This window comes from Paramormyrops kingsleyae, chromosome 5, assembly GCF_048594095.1.
Source record: "Paramormyrops kingsleyae isolate MSU_618 chromosome 5, PKINGS_0.4, whole genome shotgun sequence".
Classification (NCBI taxonomy): domain Eukaryota; kingdom Metazoa; phylum Chordata; class Actinopteri; order Osteoglossiformes; family Mormyridae; genus Paramormyrops; species Paramormyrops kingsleyae.
This window is the reverse complement of record NC_132801.1, coordinates 20,654,795-20,666,566: the sequence shown is the minus strand read 5'-3', so window position 1 is coordinate 20,666,566 and position 11,772 is coordinate 20,654,795. Positions and strand designations below refer to the sequence as shown.

Sequence of the window (11,772 nt, the reverse complement as noted above, 5' to 3'; positions counted from 1 at the left end):
ACTTTATAAAAGGTTTCTACTTGGGGAGAGGAGCATCGTAGGGTCTTGAAACATCCGGGGCAGGCAAGAAATCTTTAGATTTTCACCTGAAAAATGCACCGTTTTCAAGTCATTTCAGAGTCAAATGAATATCCTATGTGATACTCTACTAAAGTATGAAATCTGCACATGACACTGCCACCTCTCAACATATGAGTTTCCCAGAGCGACAGCCAGGGGTCAGCTTCCCGCCCACTGCCTGTTGTGCGTTAGCGATCACTTTGAAATAATTTGTAGTAAATCAAGTGACTACTTAGTGAAATCAAAGAATGGGCATTTGTGTCTCCGGGCCATCCACACTGATGTGAGTCGATTTGAAAGAAAATAGACATGTTAGTCATGGAGCTGACTTTTTTGAAGAATATCGTGAAACTTCGGAATTGAAAAAAGATTAGTTTACGATGCATTATTTGTGCGATTCTGAGTAATTCATTTGTATTCTGGTGTATCCCTACTATCTAGACCAGTGGTTCTCAAATTGCGCCATCACACACTGCTGTGCCTAAGTTGCTGGTCAGGTGTGTTTTGGAATTAGTCTCATGATGTTTTACATGTAAAGGTGTGACTTGGAAATACTTGCTTTCATAAATGGTAAAGCCTTGTTTCATAAACGCTTGAGGAGCCCTGAGCTACATTAGCTAGCTACCGAGCGAGCCCTCTTCTTCACCAACCTGAACCAACAGATGAAGCTGCTATGGCAACAGGAAATAACTCTTCCTGCACGTTCTCAAGCCTTGCCTGCACCTCCTCACCTATTTTTTTTTTTTAAAAAAAGCTTCTTATCCATAATTCATTTTGGAAAGAAACTTCTTTTGCTAAAGTAAATTTGCTAGCTAGCAATCACCTGATGCCAACAATGACAAGCCTGGTACCCAGTGCTCTCGCGCACGCAAGATGTGTTTTTGATCAACAATATCATATTATTTCCAAGGGCTTTAACATAAAATCTGAATGACAAGTTAATAGATTAGGTGTTTTTTTATTATTATTATTATTATTATTTAATAAAAAAAACAACAAGCTGTACCAGGATAATGGCAATAAGACACTCCGTCCTGTGCAAAAGCCTACTGTAAATAATTTGATGAATATAATCTATTAACTGGTCGATCCATATGGTTTCTTGTCTTTCCATTCAAGCTTCTGATTTCCCAGTTCCTAGAAAAGAATCCAAATATTTACAACTATTGAAGCAGGGTTGCCAACTTTGCTGAGCCGGCTGGAGTGAGATTTTCAGTTTGAGACAGTCTGCATATACATATTTACACGCCATTACATGTACAGCCATGGAAAAAATTAAGAAACTACTCTATATTTTTAAACAAATCTGCATTTTTAAATCCTGGTTCTGCTGGCAGCAGGCTACACTGAGCAGCAGGGCACTTCTAGGTTCAAAATTTCTAAGACACAAGTGCACAAGAATAAGGTGAAGCAGGAGACACTGGGAATGACCGAATACCAGCCAGGTAAAGGGCAGAAGCGACTTTCTAATGCCAGAGATGACCGTTAACTTATCTGACAATTTCTCATGAATCGAAGGATGACATCAAGTGACCTTCAAAAGGAATGGCAATCATTGAGTGCAGGTGTGAAGTGCACTGCTATGATAGTTTGTATCAGGCTCCTAAAAGCAGGACTGAGGTCCCATAAAGCAAGTAAGAAGGTCTTCATTAACGAGAAACAGAGAAGAGCCAGGTTGGAGTTTGCAGAAAACTATATATTATTCACAGATGCACACCCATAAATTGAGAAATGAGTGAAACAAAAAATTGTGCTGTGGTCTCTTAATATTTTCCGTGGCTGTATGTAATAGTTTTATTACGATGTAATTTGTCTGTAGGGTTTGCAAACTGCCCCAACACTTTTGATGTAGCCAATTTTAGGTTTATAATGAAATAATTTAGATTTACCATAAGATTTCTTGTGTGAGCATGAAAGTCTGAATGCATGAGTGTTGCGCCAGATGCGTGAGAGTTGGCAGCCCTGATTGAAGGGTCCCCTGGAGACCCTTAGGTTATCCACAAGATGTCACTATTGATGCAGTTTTGAAGGTGTGCCTCCTTCAGCTGTGAAACTCCAAACTAAGACGTTGAGATTATCGCTATTCAAAATACTAAAAAACAAATACCTGTTTTGTATGCAGTAGGTTGGCCTATCCACACTGCACATTAGGCACCTTACAGCATATTCAAAATGCTGCAGCTAGAACTTTTACTAGGAGCAGAAAGTATGAACATAAAGTATAGTCCCTGCCTTCACTGGCTTTCTGCTAGGTATCGGACTGATTTCAAAGTTCATTTATACACATATAAGAAACTCAAAGGTCAAACACCCATCTGCTTAGCATGACTGATCAATATTTTGCTGTAATTATGGCTGTTTTGTGTTTGCCAGCAAAATGTAGCATCTGTTCTTATCTAGTGTAGGGATACAGTGATTCAGGAGTGTATGCCATTAGGTATAGGGCACAAGGCAAAGGGCATCATGGAACAGATTTCATTCTATGGCAGAGGTGGAAATTTCAGACCGTGATTTTGTTTCAACCAACCAGCTGAGTAGAATTAGTCGGAGTCACGGAGTACTCAACTGGCTGGTTGAACCAAAATCTTGGCCTGGATTTTACTTTCTGGATCAGAAATTTCCACCTCTGGTCAATGGCCAGGCACACGTTCACTCAGACACCAAATCACTGTGCCTTTATCTTGCGGGAGAGCCAGAGGAAGCCAACACAGACACTTAGAGAACATATATACTCTACACAAAGCTGGGGAACATACTGAACCCACAACACCTGCAGGTAGGGGGCTGCTGCCCTACCTCATGAACCTTTGGAATATTATGCAAAAAACTAGCATATCCAGTCTAAGGTTTATCTAGCTGCAGCTGCATAATATAACAAATTGTGCCTTCAGTGAAGCTACTGCTGTCAGCCAACCATTGATACACCCAAATATCACATTAACAGAAAACCAGGTAAGCTGCATAAGAACATAAGAACATAAGAAATTTACAAACGAGAGGAGGCCATTCGGCCCATCAAGCTCGTTTGGGGAGAACTTAGCTAATAGCTCAGAGTTGTTAAAATCTTATCTAGCTCTGATTTAAAGGAACCCATGGTTTTAGCTTCCACTACAATAGCAGGAAGACTATTCCATACTCTGACTACACGCTGTGTAAGGAAGTGCTTCCTCAAATTTGTTTTAAAATGTTCTCCCGCTAATTTCCACTTATGGCCACGAGTTCTAGTATTTAGACTAATATTGAAATAGTCATTTGGCTGAATTCATTTCTGGATGTTCATAATCATTCATGTTAGTCCTGGCTTAAGTCAACCATTCAAAAGAGCTTTTGTGTGATTTAGTGACTGACAGCAAAATGATAAAAAAAAAAAAAAATACACTAACCTGGTACATTTAAAAACAGGCCTAAAATGGAATAAATGGTGACAAAAATTAAACCCGCTTAAAAATACAAACATGTTTTGTATGGGCTTTAGAAATCTTGACATCACCTGAGGATGGATTTCCTACATGATGAATCTAGATCCTACATGGATTTCCAATGCAGGGATTTTTTTTATTTTGATCCAGATGCCTGAGCCAACGTTAGTACCACTTAACATTTGCCAGAGCAAACAACAGAAATTTGCCAAGTAAAATAAAACACAGGATGTTCATTAGCTCATAAATCTTTAGTCAATGGAAATTTTGAGTCCAGTGGAGCAATCACGTTGGACATTTAAACAGATTGATATGATAAAGCTGATTATCTCTGCTCTATGGAATATTGCTAAAAATTGATAATCATTAATAACTAAGTTTGGGGTAAAAACCAACCATCCACTATAAATATCTAACATTAACATTATGAAAAGAATTTGAGCTAAACATTGCTGGAGGAATGTGAATTCTCAAGATTAGTAGGTAGAATTAGTTTGCATGTATTCATTCAGGCAACATATAATTCTATTATATGTTACTGTTGCTGTCTTCTGCTTATGAAAGCCAATCTCAAGTAGTCCACTGCTGAAAAATAAGTTCACTCCAAGCTGAAGCCCCTGTAATAGTGCTGACAATGCAATCAGTCCAGCATGCAACAACAATGCAAAGGAATAGCTGGAGCAAAATGCCGACTTTTACTATGTCCGGGAGTCATTAAATCGATGGTATCCTTCAGCAAGGTGAAATTGTATAAGACACTTGAACCACACAGATAGTACAGTTCCATTCTCAAGCCGATGTCATGCTCCTGTCAAAGTGTGTAATGTTCAGATCAGCCATTCACACAAAAATCAGCTTAGTATATTGCATTTGTGCAAGATTTGTTTCCACAAATCCCTTTGATTTACAGTGATCTGTTTAATAGGAAGCCACTAGTTCTTGCGCCAAGCCAAAGGCACCTCAAGGTCTCTTTTTCGGTCATTTTAATACCTGAGGCAATACCTACAGAAAGTAATTTTATGGCAGTATATCTATATCTCAGTAATCAGCATTGTATCAACTTGCTTTCTTATGAAGAGATATTTACCTCCGACAGAGAGTCTCCTCTGCATGTAAACATACAGCCGTGTGCTGCATTCGGAGTTGGGGGATGGAAAACAAGTTGTGTATTGAACGCTTCAACTATTATTAAATGTTTGCTATTTGAATGTTTATATACAGTTGTAATATTATTGGCTATTTATAGTAGAAATACCAGTGAATGTTTCTTCTACGTCTTTCTTTGTGGAGAGAAGTTTGGAGCAGACAGAAGTGCCTGACATTTGAGATTAGTCATGGTTACAGGGACAGAGCTTGTTGTTGCTGCTTCTTACCCCACAAGCTGTGTCCCAATTCAGGAGCTGCGTCCTTCTAAGGCTGAAGTCAAAAACCAGATGCGTCACAGTGGCGCAACAGGGCTGTTCCATTTCAAAGGTTCCTTCAAATATGTCTTAGAAATGCCTCCTTCTTTTCCCAGGCTGAGAATGAACCACCTTCTTCAAAGCCCAGTCTATCACAAGACACATCGCATGGATTTTTAGAAGGACACAGCCTACAAAGACTATGTAGACCACATCCTACAAAGGATGCAGCGCCTGAATTGGGACAAGGCTACAGCCATTTAAAATATATATGACTGACACCAAACTTCACCCCCACCTGCATGTGAGTGTATGTCTCGAAGGAGAGCAAGATGGGATATCCAAAGAGAAACATGGTAAATAAAGCATCATTTACATTTTGTTTCTGCTTTTTGACAGGACCATCCTGCAATTTTATTAGATTTCTATGTCTAAGCCCTCAACTTTTTTTTGACTAGGTAAAATCAACAATTATATTGTGCTTGTATAAGTTAAGTATAATGTGCAGGGTTGAATAGTGTGGTGGCACAGAAGCCTTGCGCATCCTTGGCTGGTTTTGATTCCCAGTCCGGGGTCTGTGTGTGTGGAGTTTGCAGGTTCTCTCTGTGTTTGCCAAGATTTATCCAGCAACTGAAGTTTAGTTCTACCATCGGAAACTATGTGGTTAGGTGAATTGCCATTACGGAAATGCCCATAGAGAGTGATTATGTGCCTGAGTGTGTGCACTGTAATGGACTGGCATCCCATCAAGGGGGCTCCCCTGGCTAGTGCTATCCTGGGATAGGATCCAGGCTCACTGCAGCCCTGTGTGGTATGCAGTGTCAAAATGCATGCCCTGAAGGTGTTAGGCCAGTGGTTCCCAACCCAGTCCTCAGGGACCCCAGACAGTCCACATTTTTGCTCCCTCCCAGCTCCCAACACCTGAACCAGCTGTACCAGCCCCTTGTTCTTGATTGGCTGGGAGCTAGAAGGGAGCGAAAATGTGGACTATCTGGGGTCCCTGAGGACTGGGTTGGGAACCACTGTGTGCTATAATGCTGACCATTAAGCTTTTATGTTGCTCAGTTTTTTTAATTGTAAAACGTAATTCATACATACAATGTAATCATGTAATCAAGATTGTCATAATTCATATTGACATGAGGTGGACCTGAATGTGCCAGTCATTCTTGACAGACTGCAGCAGCAACTGAATATTTTTACATAAAAGAGCCACAGAAGTCATTTTGTTTTCTTCATAACAATCCAGGCTTTTCACAAGTATTGATCTCGATGTCTTCTACAGTCACACTCCCCTGTTTAACATACTCTAAAGCTTTCCAGCTTATAACATTACCTGGTGAGAAGCTTGCGTGAGTGATGTAATTCTGGATCTGGCAGGGAGAGAGGGCGTGGTCCCACATGTGGACGTCGGTGATGTCACCCACGAAAGATTGGTGTGCATTAAAGCCCCCTCCATAACTGTCCTGCTCCTGACCTAAAGTGATAATGGCGGGTACATGGATGGCGGCGTTATTCCCCACAGGCTTCTTGACACTGTGCTTTCCATTTACCCACAGCTGAATCAGGCGGTTTTTGGAATTCCAGGTCATACAGGTCGAGATCCACTCGTTCACCTCGACTGGAAGACCAAAGAACTTAGCAGAGAGATTATTGATATGCCCTCCATACACACCGGACGGTTCCTTGTACAGCAGAAACGCATTATGGTGTGTAAGTGTAGCCATGGAGAAAATCGAGAATTCCTGACTTAAGTCAGTGAAGAATCTCAGGCAGACAGTCAGGGCCGTTAGGGACGTCTTGTCATCAAGCGTGATCTTCACATAGTCCGTGGCTGTCTGTTTTGGGAAGGTGAAGGCTTTCCCAGAGAGATCTGAGTCCAAAAGGCACCAAATACGAAAATCAGCAGTTCATCTTTTTCCTGCCAATACTTTTTCCACTATTAATTATCAAATTGCATTTGGGAGCTTTCACTGACAAGGAGAATATACAGTATTAATGACAATGTTACATGAAATATTAAGATAATGGCAATTATACACATATAGTTACAAATGTACTTGTATGCATTTATCAACAGAAATGCAATTTCAGTCATTCTGTAAACTTCCTACCTTCTCTTTCAGCATAACTTCCAATGATCAGATAGAGCACATAGAACAAAAGCCCCTTCATTGTAGTAGCTGCCCAAACATGAATGTGAAGAGATACCTATAAAGGGTATAAATCCATGAGTAACACGGCCCCCTGCTGCGCATTCATTAATATTCACATTGCTAACAAAACACCTGGATCCTACACAGGCTCTGATGTCTTTAGCTCACGAGTATGAAGTTGACATGTAAAATAGCATATAGAATTTGACATATCACATTATTATATCAAGATACATACCACAAATTATTTATTATCCATCAGTGTAAAGCTGAAATATAAAATTACCTTAAATGTTGTTGATGACAACCTTCAGTCTCAACTGATCAGACAAAAGCTTTTTTCTGCCTGCAGTACACTAAGAAAAACAAGAGAAATCCAAGGAGGCGGGGCAGGGTTTGAGGACACGCCCCTAACATCCACCAATTCTCCCCGATTTTCCAAAGCAGAATAGGGGCTAGGATATTTTTTGATAATGAACTATAAAACATTATAATGATTATAGTGTATATATATATATGTGTGATGCACACAACTTGTGTAATGCAAACATTTTGATAAATGACATTGTAGCCATTAATAACAGAACCAAAATATACAATGTGAGGCCCATTCTAATGCTACACAATAAAAATGCATCCCTTAGCATTTCATTTTTCTTCTCAATGAAAATGTTTTTGTTAATTATTGCATTTTCTAAAATTATAGCCTGTGATCAGAAGGTACTGTAACTGGTTTGAGTCCCATATGGATGTCAAGCCCTTAAGTCCTTAAAAAATGCTCCATGGGAAGCTATAAACATAGCTGACCCTGTGCTGGAACCCTAAGCTTTGTTCTCAACAATATGTCTATATGCCCAAAAGGAGAGCAAGAGGGGATATGTGAATAGAAATATTACAATGTACACGTAACTGTATGGTGTCATTGCGTGAATGCAATTTGATGCTTTGCTTGTCAGTGGTACAGCTCTAATGTTGGTGGCTTCTGCCCCCTAGTGGATCTTGGAAACTAAAGAAACGTACACATTAGAACATCATTTTTAGCAGTGAGAATGACAACAGTGTTTAAACAAAAGAAGTGGTGTGGAGCATTGCAGGGTTGGGCTTGGTCTGTGAGTCAGCAAGGTTGCGTGTTTGAATTCCTTAGCTGGCAGAGTCATCGCTGAGCAAGGCCCTCAAGCCCCAGGGGTACAGGCTACCCACTACACCCAAGCCCTGCTCTTACCTGCATATATATATGCATGAGTGTTTGAGCGGCTCATAGGCAGCAAGATGGAGCACACAAATACTTCCCAGTTTCCCCATTGGGATGAGGAAAGTCCAGCTTTTCAATTAAGAGAGGGAGTGCCTATATTTTGATAGAATTTCAATTTGATGTGAATTTCCCATGAATTTTAGACATGGTTTTTGTCTTATTTTCATTTAGCCAATGAGCATAACTATGGTGAATCAAACATTAATTGGCTCAAACATATTACTAACATATTAACATATCTGAGGCTGCTTGTCTTACTATTTCCAGGAGAAACATCCATTGAGGAAACTCACGGACCTCAGAATTCTTGGAGGAGTTCCTGTTGGTTCCTGGGAAAGGGGGTTCCCTGAGTCCAGTGAGAATACAGTGATCTGGACTCAGTGGGTGACTCTGGGCTGTCATCATGTCCTGTGCTGTAGTTCCTTTCTTCTGCAGCAGCATTCCAGCAGGGCACTCACTGGATGCGGGGTGGCGGGGGTGGGTTTCCAAGCTTGCTTTCTTCTCTGCTTTTTTGAAGGAAACCTGCCAGGGCCCCAAGGTCTCTGCAGCTCCACTGGGAGGGAAATGGAGCCCCCAGGGAGGCAGAGGAAGTGCGCGGTTTAAGGGGCGGCCTGTTCTCGGCCCATTGTTCTGACAGAGCTGCGTGCCTTTCTGATGGGACACGGAGCCAGGAATCCCGAGTCATCAGGAAGACGGAAACTCACGGCGTGCAGCTGCGTCCAGATTACGCACTGGTGGGCTTTAATGGTTAACGCAGCCCAAGTTTTGGGATCGCCTATTGTGAAGGACTGTATTGTCCTTACAGCTTATTTTCCAGAATCTCTAGGGGCCGGATGTGTGGCTGACATTACATGAGCAGCTTGGGCTTGGGTTGCAGTGTGTGTTTTACACTCAGATCCCTTAATCCCACAGTGGGATGATCCTCAGATTGTGTTTAAACTGCTGATTCCAAATTACCAAGTGTGCATCAAACATACAAGACCATCTCCTTAGTATAAAATACCTTCCTGTCTTATACACAAAGGATGTTAGGCTGTGAGAATGACTATTGTAACATGTGGACTGAGTAATCATCAGTATCTAGGCACATGTGGGGAAAAAAACAGAACTGAAACATATATGTCAATTGGTAATAAGGCACAGGTGATGTGAATGGATGTGTGAGTCACATGACTGTGCTGCTCCCTGCGATGTTCACCCCCCACTGACCAATATTGCATTTCAAATGATAACATAACTGAAGGACATCATCAGCATGACAGAAGTACAATAACAGAACAGCAAGTAGCTTAGTGTTCGAAAAACTGGGCCTGAATCATAATGTTGCTGATCTGGCAGGGATTCTGTATCGAACGACACCAAAGCTTTTTCAAGAAATACTCAAGGCGACGTGAACGCTAAGCTACAAGGACTCAAACTGCCAAACAATTATACTACAAGATAACATTAAGTACATAAGTCACTGAATACCCAGCCTTCAGGATGACCATGGGAGATTTATGTCCGGAAAAAGTTTGGCAGCCTGGCCAAGCAAAGCCAAAGAATTCGGGGACGGAGTTTGACCAGATTAATTTAGCAAAAACAGATAGAAACAGGGAGGAATGGTACAAGGAGAACTAACCACCCTGGGCAACCTGACAGAGGGAGACAGCAAAGACAGGTACTGCACACATAAACGTGTTTGAAAATTCCTCAGGTGTGAGAAAATAGGGCAGGGTTCTTTAAATCTGGACCTCGATTCCAAAGCCGATTCCAGGCCTTGTTTTCAGTTCTCCCAGGTAGTTACTTTAATAGTTACTGATTCTGATTGGCCAGAGGCTTCACACCTGGCTCACAGGTAAAGGAAGGCTGGAAAACCAGCAGTGCTCGGACCTCGAGGACGTGATTTGAATTAAGGGACAGATATGGGTAACTAAATTGGTCAGAACAAAAATCAAAACTCCATATGGACACAATATGGCAGAAATTGAGTCAGACACCTTCATTCTAGAGTATCTGCTGAATGTAAAAACAATAATGAAGAGAAACAACGGTCATACACACTGAGCAAATCAACACACAGCATACCTACCCAACTGATTGTCTTTAATATTTAAACAGAAATGTATACATCTCCCACAATAAACAATGTCAAGAATAAATTCCAGCACAACAATCAGCTCAATTTCCTGAGAAGTAGCAACTTCATTTCAAAACAAACCACACCACCACATCGATTACGGTTTAATTTGTTTACTGTGATCATCTGTTTTCAATCAACAAGCACAATAAATACAGTTAATCGCAACACACGAGTTTTCACAGAACACCACCAGCGTAATTTAAGGTGTTTACTGTCACTCACAGAATAATCATGACACAATGATATCCCCCCCTGCACACAAGAGATATGTCTACATATTGAGAAGTGACCATCACAACATTCAAACATAACAGCATTGGCAGAATGGTGATGCTTATTTTGGAAAACATCCCAAACTTTTTTCAGCAGGTGGTGCAGAAACTGCAGATTATGGTGACTGGGGTCACCCAGGTTTGTTGTGGGCGATGGAAGCCTGGAGATGCTGGTATTGGGGATTCTGAGATGCTAAGGGGTGTGGAAGCTTGTGGTATGCAATAAGCATTTATTTTGACAGTGGGCCAAAGGTATGATTCAGCTCAGCTATGTTATTAGAGGACGCTCCATGTGACCTCCGACCCCAAAAAAGTCAATAAACTGAAACCCCTCACACACAAGCAGGAAAAAGTACTTTGTGGGCAATTTAGCAAAATATGACTTAGATTAAATATTGATTGTCCTTCCTTTGAAGTGTATTGCAAGATCTGGAATGGAACGGCCAAGAATGCAAAGGCAGACTTCAGAAGTGGAGTAAGATTATCGCAGTAATACCGTGCACAGATGGCTCTGGCGTTTTTTAAACTTGGGGTTTTTTGTCAGACAGAGGCAGTTTCATGAAGTCGTTATCTGACTGAGGTGAGCACAGAATTTTAGAAGCTTATCAAAAGCTATGGGGGAGGGGGGGCAATAAAAACAGTAGTGAAATGACAGCTTCATTTGATGGTTTGACCGCTTTAGTTTGTCTGTCTTACGTACATAAAGCCAATACATTTTTTAGCTAGCAGTGCTCACATTTGCACTTCATTTAATTGGCTGTCATTTTTTTTTTTTTTTTTACACACAGCTTAAAACAACAAAGCTACCTTGAATCATTCAAATGGCCCCTTCAGCAAAAAAGACAACACAGCATTTCTCACCAATGGTACACAACACAAGACAGGCTCCTATACGCTGTGGCAGAGGAAACAGCGGCTGATGTGGGAGCGGATGAATTCACTCATCAAATCTTCCGTCCAGAATGCTATCGAAGGAGAACGGAATGAACTTGAATCCCTGTCCTGTGTAGAACTTGTTCTGGAACTCCACCCTTAAGACCAAACACAGCACAAACAGCTTTATTGAAACCAGCATATCAATTCAGCCCAGC

At 41.1% G+C, this 11,772-nt stretch overlaps 2 protein-coding genes and 1 long non-coding RNA gene across 11 annotated transcripts in view; 1 reads left to right on the top strand and 2 right to left on the bottom strand.

Annotated features, from left to right (window-relative positions):
- Positions 1–1,051: 1,051 nt before the first annotated feature.
- Positions 1,052–7,467, bottom strand: LOC111842503 (C-reactive protein-like). Of its 3 annotated transcripts, none has more exons than XM_023809149.2 (4): positions 7,322–7,467; positions 6,994–7,090; positions 6,216–6,752; positions 1,052–1,197 (listed from the first exon to the last, which is right to left on the bottom strand). In XM_023809149.2, exons 2-4 carry the CDS (start codon positions 7,052–7,054, stop codon positions 1,175–1,177), a joined length of 621 nt encoding a protein of 206 aa, XP_023664917.1. In that variant the 5' UTR covers positions 7,055–7,090; positions 7,322–7,467; the 3' UTR covers positions 1,052–1,174. The 3 variants fall into 3 exon arrangements, with proteins under 3 accessions (XP_023664917.1, XP_023664918.1, XP_023664916.1); XM_023809150.2 differs by lacking the exon at positions 1,052–1,197 and having other exon boundaries at positions 5,930–6,356; positions 6,555–6,752; XM_023809148.2 differs by lacking the exon at positions 1,052–1,197 and having other exon boundaries at positions 5,930–6,752.
- LOC140590885 (uncharacterized) lies at positions 4,902–11,528 on the top strand. Its single transcript, XR_011991769.1, has 3 exons — positions 4,902–5,235; positions 8,555–9,021; positions 11,470–11,528. It is a non-coding gene; the product is annotated as an uncharacterized lncRNA (long non-coding RNA).
- The window catches only part of LOC111842501 (V-type proton ATPase 116 kDa subunit a 1), a 25,892-nt gene continuing 24,471 nt past the window's right edge, over positions 10,352–11,772 (bottom strand). For all 7 annotated transcript variants that reach the window (XM_023809142.2, XM_023809139.2, XM_023809144.2 and 4 more), the window contains one exon: positions 10,352–11,712. In XM_023809142.2, coding sequence (XP_023664910.1) covers positions 11,619–11,712 — 94 coding nt within the window. In that variant the 3' untranslated portion in view covers positions 10,352–11,618. The remainder of the gene's footprint in view (positions 11,713–11,772) is intronic.